This window comes from Notechis scutatus, chromosome 6, assembly GCF_049901735.1.
Source record: "Notechis scutatus isolate UNSWTSFEM ecotype Mainland chromosome 6, rNotScu1.2, whole genome shotgun sequence".
In the NCBI taxonomy this organism is placed as follows: Eukaryota; Metazoa; Chordata; class Lepidosauria; order Squamata; family Elapidae; genus Notechis; species Notechis scutatus.
Window position 1 is genome coordinate 9181037 of NC_142014.1, and position 15434 is coordinate 9196470.

General features: G+C 40.1%; 1 protein-coding gene across 3 annotated transcripts in view; it reads right to left on the minus strand.

Annotated features, from left to right (window-relative positions):
• Positions 1–429: 429 nt before the first annotated feature.
• Positions 430–15434, minus strand: part of CTTNBP2 (cortactin binding protein 2) — a 114015-nt gene continuing 99010 nt past the window's right edge. For 2 of the 3 annotated variants that reach the window (XR_015750264.1, XM_087969318.1), the window contains 6 exons: positions 10152–10357; positions 9696–9881; positions 9402–9462; positions 7731–7863; positions 4774–4875; positions 430–2550 (listed from right to left, as the gene is read on the minus strand). Coding sequence is in view for 2 of the 3 variants with exons in the window: in XM_087969318.1 (XP_087825444.1) it covers positions 2332–2550; positions 4774–4875; positions 7731–7863; positions 9402–9462; positions 9696–9881; positions 10152–10357 (907 nt within the window). In the remaining variant the exon portion in view is untranslated. Of the gene's footprint in view, positions 2551–4773; positions 4876–7383; positions 7595–7730; positions 7864–9401; positions 9463–9695; positions 9882–10151; positions 10358–15434 lie in introns of those variants that run through there. The other variant, XM_087969319.1, reaches the window with a different exon arrangement.

The window sequence follows — 15434 nt, forward strand, 5'->3', positions numbered from 1 at the left end:
CTAGGGGAAGAACCATTTCATTCATTCTGTATTGTAGCAATTCTGCTATATTTCTATCTTCTTAATGTAAGGATTATAGAATTATCCTCCTTTGTCTCTATGTGCCAATTGTCCCCAAGAATGCATTTGACTACCAAGTGTGCATGAAAATATGTGTTTGTGGAAGGAGGAAAACTCAGTGTTTATTGGAAGTCAAGACTGGTTTTATCTTGAGCGTCCTTCCAAAATAGTCCAAGTCTCACTTACTTTCAACCCTAATTAACCTTCCCCTGAAGCCTGTGAGGTATAAGGTTGTTTCATTCTGCTTGAAAATAAGAAAGCAGTAAGCCTTCAAAAATTAAAGTTAGTGTCCAATTCCAGCTTTAGCACACGGAGACAGAAAAAAAAAAAACTAACTACGCAAACACACATAACACAGAAACAAAGGTATTGCAGAAACTGCAGTACAAAAGGTTTTATTGGCATGATAGGTGAAATACCAGATTATTTAACTTTTAACTGCTTGACTTTTACAAATGCTCTTGCAAAGATACTGGGTTGAATAGCTTTAGAATGTTGTCAGTCAGTACCTAGCAATTTTTCAGGTAACAGAGAACCTTTTTTTTTTTTTTTTAAGGCATTTGTGTCTTTCATAAAGATATCCCAGGAAGAAGGAACAGGAGGGTCCACCATGAATACTGAAAAGTTACACTCTGGGAAAAGAATGCAGTATAGGAGACAGAAGTTTTCCCCAGGGTGAAATGTCTTTTCAGACAACATGTAAGAAAGAGGTAATTTTTTTTTCCTTTCCCAAGTTATTGCAGCTTCTTTCTTTCTTGATTATCGATTGTATGTAGCTGTATTGCTAACAAGGAAGAAAATTTTCTGGGTAAAATAGCATAAATTCCTGGCAGGTCAATATTGGTGAAATAGGAGGAACTTTCTATCATAAGTATAATAATGATAACACAGGAGCCTCTGTGGCGCAGTGGTTAGACTGCAGGACTGCAAGCTACTTCTGCAGCCAGTTGCCTAGAGTTTGGCAGTTCAAATCCCACCAGGCCCCGGGTTGACTCAGCCTTCCATCCTTCCAAGGTGGATAAAATGAGGACCTAGATTGTTGGGGGGCAATAGGCTGTCTCTGTAAACCGCTTAGAGAGGGCTGTAATGGACTCTGAAGCGATATATAAGTCTAAGCGCTATTGCTATAATTATAGGGAATGATATAAATAGAGGCGAGTTTAAGGGAGATTTCTCTCTAACCCTTCCACACCCCACCCCAATTATCAGACCACTAATCAGACTTTACACCCTTAAGGATGGCTGTAGGATTTTTGCTTTTAACGAAAAAGGACACAGAATCCAAACAACAAACACACATGAAACTATCCAATAATACAGGTAAACCGGAATATTTAATGTGGTATAACTGACCTGTAGTCCCAGTTCTTCCGATTATTGCCACATGCCACTCAACTTTTCAGAAAGTGAACCTGGTGGTTTTTGCTTTTGTTTTTTGCCTTGCCATATATATTAACTTTAAGCCACTTCTGTACAGAATTGTGCAACCCAAAGAGTATGAAACACCGGAATTCAGTATATAACTAGATAAAACTTTATTGTCCTAAGGAAGTGATCCCATTCGGTAGGCGGTTGGGATGTTACACAGAATAGACTTTATTGGTGAGAAACACTTTGCGGGTTCTCATATGGGGGAGAAGGGGAAAGAAGCAGATTGAACTGCTCAGCTTTCCATGCAGAGAAATCCTACATTAGACCCTACTACATGGAAATCCAATAAAGACTAGCAATATGAACCTGCATATTAATCTCAGAATATGTAAAATGATGCATATTTACAACTGGCTGCACTAACAATGGAATATTGATAGACAGCCTTTTTGTTTCAAACTAGTTATCTGCATTCACTGAGGCATTCCACAGAGTACTAGTTCTTGTATATACAGGTATCTCTGGATCAGACCCAATATATTTATTTAAAATTTTATTATACACACACTTTCTATGGTGATCTCTTAATTATAACTAAGCAGAAAAAGCATTTTCAGATTTTTTTTAAAAAAAGCATGTATGAAGCTATCACCATTTACTTCTAAAGATCAATCAGTATAATACAGGATAATATTTTCATTATAAACAGCATGTTGGCATAAAAGTAAAACTGTGGTCCCACGGGTATATTAGAACTGGGAAAATTATATTAAAAAATTATTTACACCTGTAGATGAATTTTGTTTTCCAAGATAACTCATTAGGGAAGACAGAAAAGGAAATGAACCTTTATTTGCTTTTTGTGTGTGTGTGTGTGTGCGTGTTCCAAATTTCTTCTTTCTAGTCACAGATTGCCTCTGTTTGCCTTGTATTGCTGCTGCTGCTGCTGCTGCGTTTAATGTTCTGAGAAAACTGGCTGACTTTATTTCTGGGCACAGGAAGAAAAGATTTCAGTCTTGAAATGCTGCCGCTCTTGAAAGAAGACTCCATTTTGGATTTATGGTTGCTGCATTCCACAGATTGGCTGCTGCTGAGAGGACAGACCTCAGGATTCTCATCCTGCAAATAGAATAAGGTTTTATTAGCATCATATGCAATTGCCCAAACAACAGCAAAGAAAGCACATCAGTCTGTGATTGAGCAGCCTGAATTCACACGAAGTTATCGATTAAAAAAGACTGTATATGGAGGGAAGTAAAGTATATTAGATAACTTTGAAGGGTGACAGTTTTTTTTTTTCTCTCTCTCTCTTTTGCCAGCAGCAAAAAGAAACCCGCTAATAAATGCACGACCTTCACAAGCAAAAGCTAAAAGGTGCTAAATGCTGCTAAAATTTCTTTGCATCAGAGCACAATTCTGGACACGATTCAGACACATTTTGTTTCTTTTTAAACAAGTAAGTCATTGTGACTAATATTTATCTACAGTAGATGCAAGTAACAGAAGCAGAAGCACTACTGCAGTAATAATTAAATGCATCCAAAAATTATACACTTGTCATCTCGTTATTATGACATCTGTAAATTAAATATGAAAATGTATTAATCTCATATTATTTGGGTAAGAAAACTTTTAGATTTTGCATTGGGAGCATCCTTTCCCCTCCAAATGAATAGAAATATTGTATTTTCTTACAGTAAGTAGCAGTGACTGGATTATTGTTGCTGTCCCAATGGAATGTTTTTTGTATGCGAGTTTCTTCAGTTTAAGTGGTGGGAGATATTTTTTAAAATGACAGCAGGCAATTCTGTCAAAAGTTCCATAAAATGTCTCCAGCCAGATCAGCACATTTCTTCTGAACTCACCGATATGATTTGAGCAGGTACCACCATGGCCTTTGCATAACTCCCACCAGTTATGACCATCCTGCATCAGAAGGCCCTGCTTGCAGTCATTGTGTCAGGCTACAGAACTTTTTTCCCATTCAATTAACAAGAATTAACTTCTGAAAACCAAACGTCTCAAAAGGAATCCTTTGTTGAGATGAGACAATTCATGTAGGAGTTCAAAGCAGTAACTAAGGTCTCTCAGGCATACAGGGATAGATAAGTGAGTTTAGAACCCCTCCCCTTATCTCGATGCGTATTTAGTGAAACAAAAGCCAGTATGTTAATTCCCCCCCATCCCTTTTGTAGAAAGGATCTTTTTCACAGTTTCCCAGGGCATACCTAATTTCCACCCACCCTCTTTTCAGAACGAACTTTTCCAAAAGTTCCCAGGACACGTCTCACTGTGGAATTTTTATGGTCTTCTCATCCCCTGGCTGTGCCTCTCAGAGGTGATAGGTTCCGGCCATTGTATCATGTGTTGGTTATACAAATTCGATATAATATTAAATATATTCAGGTTACATCAAGAAAGGATTTCTTTATCAGCCTCCCCCCCTTTTCTTCTTCCACTGAAGAAATGACAGATACAGGGATCTGACATCCTTGGACACTTCTTTTCAAGTACATTAGAAGTGTTGCCATTGTTGAAAACATTGAGGAATCTGGTCAATAAATATCTCAGAAATGATGAGCCAAGAGGTTGTCTATTACTCTATTTTTTCATTCTATCATTGCATGGGAGTACTGTACATGCTGCTTAGAGGTGTTTGTGGCTGAAGCCATTTATAAGCTATGTGAATTTTAAACAAATCAATAATGCAAAATTCCAGAATTCAACTACCAGTTCAGCCACTGACAAACATTTCTGCACACTGCCTGCTTTTTTTTCATTGCAACCTTTCTCTCCTCAATTTCCTCTGGGTCTCCTGTTTGCCTAAAACCAGAATCTCATAAAGGCCTCCGCCTTTTTCTTTTTTTTGCAAATGTTTCTAAGCTGGATTCTCTGTTTGCCTCCTCCTTCCTTCTTTTCCTGGGGAGGAAGGTGCGGGGGACAGAGCGGGAAACAGAGAAGCTCTTCAATAACTCCACATCTTCTATCAGCCTCCCTCCTCGGTTCTATTTCAGGCAGTCACTTCCTTTACGTCTTCTTGGTTTCCATGACAATTGCAGCCATCTGGAAAACTCACTGCATGACACCGGTGTATTTCAATGGCCAAAACCCAACGTTCTCCTCAAAAGGCTGAGCTGCTCAACTCTTTTCTTCAGAGGATGTTCTTTTTAAAATGCTTTTTCTGGTCTCCTTGACAGAAAACATCTTACATACATCCAACACCCAATAATATACCCATAACATAGGTTCAGTTAAGCTCAGAACTGTCCTACTTTTTTCAAATGTAAAGAGCTGAACAAGCACTGCAAATTTCTATCACGTGCCCTGCAGCTTCTTATGTACCTGCTGTGATGTGATGTTTGTATTCCTGATGTTTGCTGAAAATACTGGATCCTTCTGAGGAGAGCTGATTGTCAGAAGCAACTCTTCCTCTGAATCTATTATCTGTGAAAAATGGATAAGTCAAGAAGAGGGGAGGGTCGGTCTTACATTGGAATTTCTAACAATATAAAGCCTTAACAACCATATACTCTTAGAGATACTGTATTAAAATACATCACTGCATGAAAGATTTATACATTTTTTTCTTGAATTACCAAAGGTATTCCTAGTCTTTAATAAATACGCATTCAATGTTCTATTAATTTAAAATGTAATGTTTAAAGAACGTCCATAAGCCAATCTTTCTTTTTTAAATTGCTATATTTATTCAGTAAAGTCTTGCAAACATTGGGTGAGAAAGTTTGGGATTCAGATTTTGCCTTGCAACTTTTAGCTTCAGACAAATAAATCCATGACATCTACAAGAAAACTTTCTAGCACTAATGAAATTATCTAGTTTGATAAAGAAATGTCTGCAAGAAAACCACCAAGATCAGGGAGCAGCAAGACCTCACAAGAATTTTGTTGGTGAAATTTGGAGTCTCCCCGTTGTTGTATCTCTCTGCAGGTGAATTAATTTATACAATATATATGAAATCTAAACCCAGAAGAGATGCACATAGGGGCTTCCCCAATTCCCCATATGACAAATGCAATTTTCTAAACACATTCTTAAACCAATGTAAAATCTGTGGTTGTCATCACTATTTCAATGTTTAAGACTTTCTGTATTATGACGTCTGTCTGAGCATGAGTTAATTTATACAATACAAAATGAAATCTGAACCACTGAGGAGGAGACACACGCTTGAAAAAAAAAGGGGGAAAAAGACTTTTGGAGAGTGGTAGATGGTGGAGTGGAGAAGAAAAAAGACCCTAGGGAGGTATATTCTGCTAGATCCGAGACAGAAAAAAATAATAAGCCGATTAAAAAATAATAAGCTGATTAAAGGACAGGTGCCATCTCAATAACAGAAGAATTGGCTTATTTTGGCAGAGCTCTGCATATAGGGTAGCATGCTAAGGCCATACAATGGAAACAAAGAGAAAGCTACAGCTGGGGGTGTGTGTGTAGGGGGGCAGTCACAAAAGCATAAATCACTCTTCTTTTTTGAAAAGGACAAAACAGAGAAATGACCTGACTAAAATGAAAGAGTCAAGACCTTTCCAGATGCAAAAGTGCTGCTGATCAAAATCAGTATTGCCTTTACACGTCTCCACAATGCCCTCAATGGACTTTCAATGGTCTTTGCATGCAGAGTCAATTAACTTAGGGAGGTAATTAGTTTTGCTCAATTGGTGCTCCAGAGGAAATAATACAAAGACGTTTTGGGGACAGGCAATTTCTCACAGGTAAGTACTTCCACCTTACTCTACCACCCAGTTTTCAGGATTGTTGATAGTGAAGATGCATTGCTTTGCTATTGCCTCTTCTTCTTCCTCCCACAAGAAAGGGCTATATTGTCTGGTTTTGTTTGTGTATTTATTTGTGTGTGTGTGTGTGTGTGTGTGCGCGCGCGCATGCTTTGTAGTCTGGTTGATTCTTGGCAACCGCCTGGACACCTTAGTTTTCCTGGTACAATTTCCTAAGTGGTTTACCGTGCTTCCTTCTGGGGGCTAAGAGGGAGGTACTGGCTCAAGGTCACCCAGCTGGCTCTGTGCTCCTAGGGTGACCCTAGAACTCACAATTTCCTCATTTCTAGCCTGATACTTTAACACTACACCAAATTAGCTCTTGATTTAAACTGTTGATTTACTCGGGGTGAAAATTAAGGCTAGGAAAAGAAGAACAAGGGGTAGAATATCAGCTAGATGTCAATTTTGTGTTTCCCTCCACAGGCCAATGTTGATTATAGTTGGCATGGGAGTGGAATGAATCCAGTAATCTCTGCAAAAAAGGCAAAATGAGAGACAGAAATCAAAGCTGTGTCTAAAATGGAAGAGGGCAAAGTTTATGAATACTCAAAATATATGAAGAGAAAAAAAGGAAGATGAAAGATGAGAAATACATTTTTGGACAGGCTGAATTTGATCTAATAATCCTGATGATAATGAAAACTCTATCAGCTCTCCATTCAAAGGTATGAAGGTGAAATAAAAAATGGTCATATAGTAAGGTGACCAACTTTTTTACAATGAAAAGGAGGACACAAATAAATTGAAGGAAAAAAAAAAAGCCACTTGCGCATGGCGCACTCTTGTGTGCAGCACACTCTTGCGTGCGGTGCACTCTTGCGCGCGGCACACTCTCTCAAAACAATTCTCCTTTGTGGAGCACATAGTCGCGTCTCTCTGCATTGTACCAAGTTTTGACGAATCGTCATGTCAAATACAAATATGTCACATCACATACAACGGATCGGCATCGGCCAAATATGGAGATTTAGAGATTAGTCTTCAAATATCAAAAAGGAGGACATGTAGAAGGACACTTTTCAAGAGAGGGCAGAACTTACAAAAGGAGGACTGTCCTCCCTAAAGGAGGACGGTTGGTCACCTTACATATAGTCCTAAAATTCAATTAAAACAAACCGAATAGTCATAAAGTAACTGAAAAGGCAGTACCAGAAAAGAATACTAGCTACATAGGAACAAACATTTTTAACTGAACACGCCAAATATATATACTCAGTGCTAGTCAAGACTTCTATGAGGCAACATAACAGGGAATGGTGATTGTGGATTAACACATATTGTATGTGAGATACTTTGAAAAGAACTTCCACAGCAGATGGTAAGAGGAAGGCAGGCCAAAGTATACAGCACAGGGTACACAGTGTAACTGTAAGAATCAAAGGAAAAAATACATAAGAAAGCTTGGAAATTTTTGCAGGGGTTAGAGAAAATACAAGGAAAAGAAAATAGAATATAGAGTAATGTAGAGCTGACTACTATTTGTGGAAAAGAATAATACATACTTTACTGATGTCAGATTCCGATTTGCTTAAACAAATACTCTGAAGTTCTTGCAGAAAGTCCACTTCATCATCTGAACCAATAGTCAATCTCTGTTCCAGGTTTAACACATTTAATGGATCATCTCTGGGAGACCTTGGAAAGAAAAACAAAATTATGTTGAAAAACATAGCAGATGACAATCTGTAAGAAGGAGTTAAGAAAATGTTGTTTATCTCTTACAGTTTAATAGAGAAAGTATACATGGAAGCAGGGCAAGATAATTAGATTCATGCAATAAAAAATTCAATCTAAGTCTATTTTTAGTTGGCTGAAAGTATTTCAACTCGTTTTTTTCTAAACAGGTTTTAAAATAAAGCGTACCATTTGAAGATAATATGTGTAGCTCCTTGGTGCTGTCTTAGCTTGATTGTTCGCTTGCAAACATTTCATTACTCAGCTAGGTAATATCATCAGTGCTACTGAGTGCCAGACAGCAAATCACACACTGTTATCAACTCAGGTAATGAAATGTCTGAAAGCAAACAATGAAACTCAGAGAACACCAAGGACTTTACAAAAATATGTATAGTGTATAAATAGAGATTTCTTTCAGACAGAAATGAAATATACAATAGCTAATTATCAATCCAAATGGAATATTTTGGGGAAAAAAGGTTTTCACATACTTTGTTCATATCTAAAACTATCTACTAGGGAAGAAGAAAACAACAACTTGCTACCCTTCCTGGACATCCTGATCAGCAGAAACCACAATGGCAAACTAGAAATGCAAGTCTACAGAAAAATCCATGCTAACCAGGTGCTCCACTACCAAAGCAACAATCCAACCTTCTGCAAGAGAAGCTGTGTAAGGATTTTATTCAAATGAGAACATCAGAAAAAGGAAATGGAGCATCTATACGACACTTTCCAGCAAAATGGATATCCACGCAACTTTATCAAAAAGCGACTTGACCACTCAACCCAATACAGCACAACCAACACAAACCCTAAAAAGAATTACACTGCCACACATCAAGAATATTTCAGAAACCACAAATAGACTATTACAACACATGGAATCAGTGTAGCCAACTAAAGCCCTTCAAAACATCCTAAGCACACCAGACGACCCAACAACCCAAGAACAAACAACAGGAGTTATCTGCAACGTATAATGTAAGGACTGCAACAACCACTACGTAGGACAAACTGGCAGAAGACTGGCAGAACGCATCCATGAACACCAACTGGCAAGCAGAAGACAGGACGAAAATTCTTTAATTTCACAACACATAGAGAGATTAAGACATAGTTTCAATTGAGGAAATGTGATAATCCTAGACCAGGCCAAGCTGAATATCATATTGGAATACCATCCAATATGATATTCACAGTAAAATCTCCTCATTTCTTTCACTGATTTGTTTTTAATGTTTTGCAATATTTTGGCAATATTAGAAACATTTTTGTATTTGTAAAAGGCCTAGAGAACATGGTTTTCATTACAAAATCCAGCCATCATATTAAAATTGTGTAAGATGTATTGACTGCTATAATTTCTGTGCAATAATGGAGACACATATACTAGGTGACAAGTATGATGTATTGATTTATTTGATGGCTACAAAGTTGTAATCTGAAATCTCCTTGAGAAAGGGCCAGACATCACATGCAAACACAGAACTTACTTTTTTTCTAAGGAAGACACCTTATTCCCATTTTCCTTCAATATATTATTTGATTTAATACCTATGGGAGAGAAAGGACCGTAAGTCCATCTTTTTTTCCATCTTGCAACTGTTCCTGGACAAGTATGAAAATTTATATTCCAAAATTGCTTAATGGATTTAAACACAGTTGATAAAAAAAGGTAAAAAAATGAAAGCCCTTGACTGGTTTTTTTTTTTAAAATGCCAATAAAGGGTTTTCAAGTGTCCAAATAAATCATCCCTGTTGCTTCCCAATTTCCACCAGTGTTTTACCTTCTGCACCTCCCTCTGGCTTACTCCAGGACTGGGCTGATGAGTGGAGTGACTTCTTACGTGGACTTGTGTTTGCTTTTCTCCAAGCAACATTTTCTCCTTTTTTCTTGGGGCAATTCTTGTAGTTTGATACCATAGAGAAAGGAAAGTTTCCTCCTTTAAAATCTGCAAGGTACAGCTCCATTTCTGTAATGATGGAAATGAAAGAAGCGGGTGACAATACAGTGGTCCAATGTGGTTGCCAAAGTATTAAGGAAGTGCAGTGCAGTTTGTCAAGGTATTAAATCTTTTGTTTAAAAGAATATTTTTTTCCCACTGAGTTTCATTCTGACCTTACTTTCACTCTAAGCTCATGATCCCAAGAATTAACAAAAAAAAAGCTTATACAAAGAAAACTAAAAGATCACAACAGCAAAAGTAAATGTTCCAGAGACTTACACATCGACCACAGCTTACCTGATCTGGGAAGAGGGCATCCATGCAGAACTGCTTTATTTAACAAGATGCTGAGTGCAGCTTTCACTACTGCCTGCTGCCCTTGGCTTGGACATTTTTTGATCGCCATTTGTCCAGATGTGGATGATCTTTTCAGAGAAGCTCTGGAAAGAATTGCTTCTTGAACTCGGGGAGCAATAATGGCATTCCACAATTTTGACATCCACCTTGAAGCAGAAGGAAAAAAGAAATAGGGTGAAGAGATAAACTATCATCTCCATACACTGATGCAAATATAAAGGAAAGGGTAGGCCCAACACAGATCTAACTACCAGTCTGCTATTCAAATTACAAATGGTTTTATCTACAGTAGTCCATTCAATGTGGTAGCATGTCTATTTTGTTACTCTTCCCAACAAGAGTGATATTCACTAAAAAAAAAAAAAAAAGTACTCAAAGAAGCAGCATAATTTTGACAAAATTTTAGTCTCAGTTTGGGCTTATAAATCAGCATCAAAATACTACCTGACTCAAAGCACTGATTTTCTTCAAACTATTAAAAAATTAGTTGTCCAAAGCTGTTGAGGCGGGAGGGAACTCTGACATTTAATTGGCACAAAAAGGCACTGACTGTAAAACCAATGGATTATAGAAAAGGAATATTTTTTTTTTAAAAAAAATTGAATTATAGTCCGACTTTTATTCAGAATGAATGAAGGCAAATACAGGTAGTCCTTGGCTTACAGCAGTTCATTTAGTGACCATTCAAAGTTACAATGGCCTTGGACAAAGTTTTTCACATTAACAACTGTTGCAGCACCCCCCAGGGTCAAAATTCGCCTGGCATGTGTCCTGGGGTCATGTCACCTTTTGCAACCTTTCTGATAAGCAAAGTCCATGGAAAAGTCAGATTCGCTTAACAACCAAGTTGCTAATTTAATTGCAATGATTCCACTTAACAACTGTGGCAAGAAATGTTGTAAAATGAGGCAAAACTTAAGAACATTAAATTGGTGGCCATCCATCGAGGACTGCCTGTACACGTGTCCCAGGATAATATTGCAGGATCCAATCTGGGTTTGTCACCAGGACTAGAGGTTTAGTCTTCTGAGCTTTCGGTCTCATGTTGGAATCCATCCTCAGGGGACCCTTCTCTCCATCGAAAGTTGCCTGAGAACGGGCTCCAGCACGAGTCCTAAAGCTCTGAATACTAAACCTCTGGTCCATGTGACTGACCCTGATTGGATGCTTTTATTCAATAGTTCATGTGGCTACACACACAGTACTCCATTCTTTTTTTCCCTCCTGTAATAATTCATGGGTGAAATAGGGAGGCAGGTTAAAAAAAAAAGAATAATTGGTCAAGGTAAATCAGAGAATTTCGATGGTGAAGATAGAATCTTTATTTGGGTCCTCCCATGTTTATTATTCCACTATACCCCCCCCCAAAAGCCCTACCCCCAAAATAAGCCCTACTTAAAAGCCTACACAGCCGGACATTCCATCTGGTCAGGGTGCTGTGGCCATGAGGCGAGGTGAGGTGGTGGAGAAGCTGCCCCCCCGCCTCCCGCACTGGCTTACCTCAGGACCCCCGCGCCAGGCCATCCGCACTTGCTTCATAGCAGCAGCACCAGCTGCCATGCGCAGCAGGAGCCCACGTGGCTGCCATCCCACTTGTTCTTCTTGCTCGCAGCCACGACAGAGCAGGAGGCCGAGCAGTGTGCTGGTGCCCTGGCTACAAAGTTGAGGCCGGTGTCGCGGTGTGGATGGCCTGGCTGTGAGGGCCCCTGAGGTAAGCCAGTGCAGCTCTTTTCACTTCGCCTCATGACCACAGCACCAGCATTGTCACTCAGCCTCCTCACCATTGCAGCTGTAAGCACGCAGAAGAAGAGGGCTGGCGGCGACACAGCATCCTGCTGGATGGGGCTGCTGAAACCGCCGCCACAAGGTGAGGCGGGTATTGGGGCATGGGTGGCCTGGCTGTAGGTAAGCCAGTGCAGGGTGCATGGGGCAGCTCCACCACCACCACCCGCCTCGCAGCAGAGGCACTGGCACACCACATAGCCTCTTGCTCCACTGCAAGCAAGCAGGACTGTGCCACCATACATGGGAAAAAAATAAGACACCCCTTGAAAATAAGACACAGTGCTTATTTTGGGGACCAAAAGAAAATAAGACCTGGTCTAGCATTAATGTGCTGGTGCCCGTGTTTTCCCGAAAATAAGACCCAGCCTTACTTTCGTGGAAACACAGGTACCAGCACATTAATGCTAGTATAGTGTCACTGGTATATTATAATAATCATTATACCATACTATGATTAAGCTTATGGCATAAATTTGTAGATATGAATATATGGGAAGGAGATGAGATCTACTCAGAACAGACTGGAAAAACAAAGATTTGTCCCGGAAGATTTCAGCATATGCAGCAGGTAGAAAAGTATGAGAAAGCAGAGATCAAAGAAGATGAAAATAACGGTCTTTAGAACAAGAGATTACTCCCAAATAAAAGAGAGGAAGTTTCAACCTGAACCATGATAAAGGTTAATCATTTATCAGTGTCAGAATTGCCATCTAAACAAGTTAATATATTCTAATACAAACAAAACATTCGTCTTGTTTCTCTTTTGGGAATTATTTTAAAAAAAATAAGGAAATATTTAAAAATAACTTTCAAAACTAGAAAGGTAGGTCGGTTATAACCTCCTGAAGATCTAGAACAGGGATGTCAAACTCATGTTGTCACAGCGGTGTCATGTGACATATCAGACTTCCCCTCCCTTTGCTAAACCAGACATGGGCGTGGCCAGTGCGTGATGCATCCAGCCAGCGGGTCGGGACTTTGACAGCCCGGATCTAGAATGAAAGTATCAGTCAAAGTTTTAATAAAGTCAAAAGCTTTTCATTGCTTAAATACCAGTAAAGATACCTCTTGTTATGGTTCACACTTTCCTACTAATGCTGGCCAGCTCTTGCATTTGGGATTTCTTAGGAATGTGAGTTCTCCCCCTTTTTTGGGGAATGGGGGGAAGAGGGAAGAGGGACATCAAAGGATGTCCTTATCAAAGGATTTCATTTAAAATTAGGGAGAGGTACTAAGTTTGTTCTGTAGGTTGAATTTGAACAAATCTGCCTTCCCTACCTCATTTCCATTTCTTCTTTCTTCTTTCTTCATATTTAATTCACGAATAGGACAAATTAAAGAGAAGAGTTAAACTGAAAACTGTACTTCCTGCATTTAATTTCCCTCTAACCTCAGAGTTTATAATTCCCTATTTCATAACTAAGCTTGTGGATCATTATAACAGCTTGGACTAAAATATTTATAATACCTTGGACCAAAATATTTTACGTTTAACGAAGTGCACTGCTGAAAGCTTGTGCTGTGATAGATTTACTAGTCTTAACAATACTATAGGCCTTCTTCTGACAGATAGAGGCAAATGATTACATTAACCATCCCTGTAAGAAAGCTCTTTTTGGCTGTGTTTCAAAATATTCCTTATGACCAGCTTATAAATTGAAAAAAAATCTGAATTAAAGCCAAAAAGAGAAGCATTGGTGTATTAGAACTTAAGAAGCAGTATGGCAGTAAGGAAATAGGAATATATCTTTAATATCGTCACCCACATTTTGTTGTTCTTCAGTGCGTTCAACACACACACACACACACACACATTTTCCCCCTCCCATGGAAAAGATAGACTATTTTTTCCTATGAAAATCCAAGCACAGTATATCAGCAATCTTTGGACCAAAATTTCCCAAAAGATCCATCCTTATCCCAAATGTAAAGGCTGACAATTGAGGCTGACAGAGAGGGTTCGGATAACAGCCAGCTATATGCTAGACCAGGGGTCCCCAACCTTTTTGTACCAGGGACCAGTTTCACGCAGAAACACTTTTTCAAGGACCGGGGGAGGGGGGAGAGGAGTCGAGTTTGGTGTTTTGCTTGAAGAGGTTTCATTACCTGACTAGTAACATCTGATGTTGTTACCTAGTCGGGTAATAAAACGTCTGCCAGCAAACCACCAAGTTCAGGGAAGCGCCAATGCCTCCTCATTGCAACCCTGAGCGACAGATATTCTCTTCTATTGGGACATTTAAAACGGAGGGTTTCAGCTGCAGATTCAGGAACTGCGCCGGGCTGAGAGCACCTTCAAAACTGAGCGCTGGGCGGCGGCGGCCCACGGCTGTCTCCGCGGCTCAGGACAAGTCCCTGCAGGACGGCTGAGAAGCCCGCCTCTCGGCCCTGCCTCCCTCAGCCCCATCCCTCAGGTGTCTCCCTCCCTCCCTCAGCCTCATCCCTCAGGTGTCTGCCTCGTTCCTCTCTCAGTCGCTCTCTGCTCCTCCACCAGCCCAGGAAGAAACTGCTTCAAAGAAGCCGGCAGGGTGGCTTTTCCTGTCGCCGCAGCTCCTCCGAGCGCCCGTTCACCCCACCCGGTCGCCAATCATCCAGGTTCAATCCAGTGCTCCATTCTGCCTGCCTGCCTGCCTGCCTTCGTTTCTGGTTGTTTCGGAGCAGCTTTGGCTGAGTAAAAGAGGCGAATAGTTATTATTCTCAGCCGAAGCTGCTCCGAAACAACCAGAAACGAAGGCAGGCAGGCAGGCAGAACGGAGCACTGGATTGAACCTGGATTGATTGGCGGCGGGGTGGGGTGAACGGGCGCTGGGGAAGCTGCGCTGACAGGAAAAGCCACCCTGCTGGCTTCTTTGAAGCAGTTTCTTCCTGGGCTGGTGGAGGAGCGAGAGATCGACTGAGAGAGGAACGAGGCGGGAGGAAACCGAAGCCACTGAGCCAGAGAGTAGGACAGGCTTTGGTTGCTTCCTCCCTCCCTTCTCTCCTTTGTGTCCTTGATCCCTGATCCCAGCAGCATTCACCGAAGGCAAAGAAAGCCGCCATTTTTTTTATTTTTATTTTCTTTGCGGCCCGGTACAAAGTGATCCACGGACCGGTACCGGTCCGTGGCCCGGTGGTTGGGTGCTAGACAGTTCAGCTATTTAAACTATTGGGAAGTCTTAAAAGCAGTGTTAAATATGAGTGATGGATGGCCCAAAATAAGCAGGACCTTCTCACTATTACTACTATCCATCTTACTAATGGGAAGGCAGGAGTGCCCAACACTTTGGAGCAAAGGACCAGAACTCATCTCTGATGAACAAGGTCAGGCAAAAACCTAGAATTTGATTTAACGTAATTAAACATTTCAGCATGATTACTTCCTAGTATTTTTTTCTTTCCCTTTGAGAATATTAAAAAGTAACAGCTTAAGAAACATCTGTTCTCTCAGAAATTTAGTTA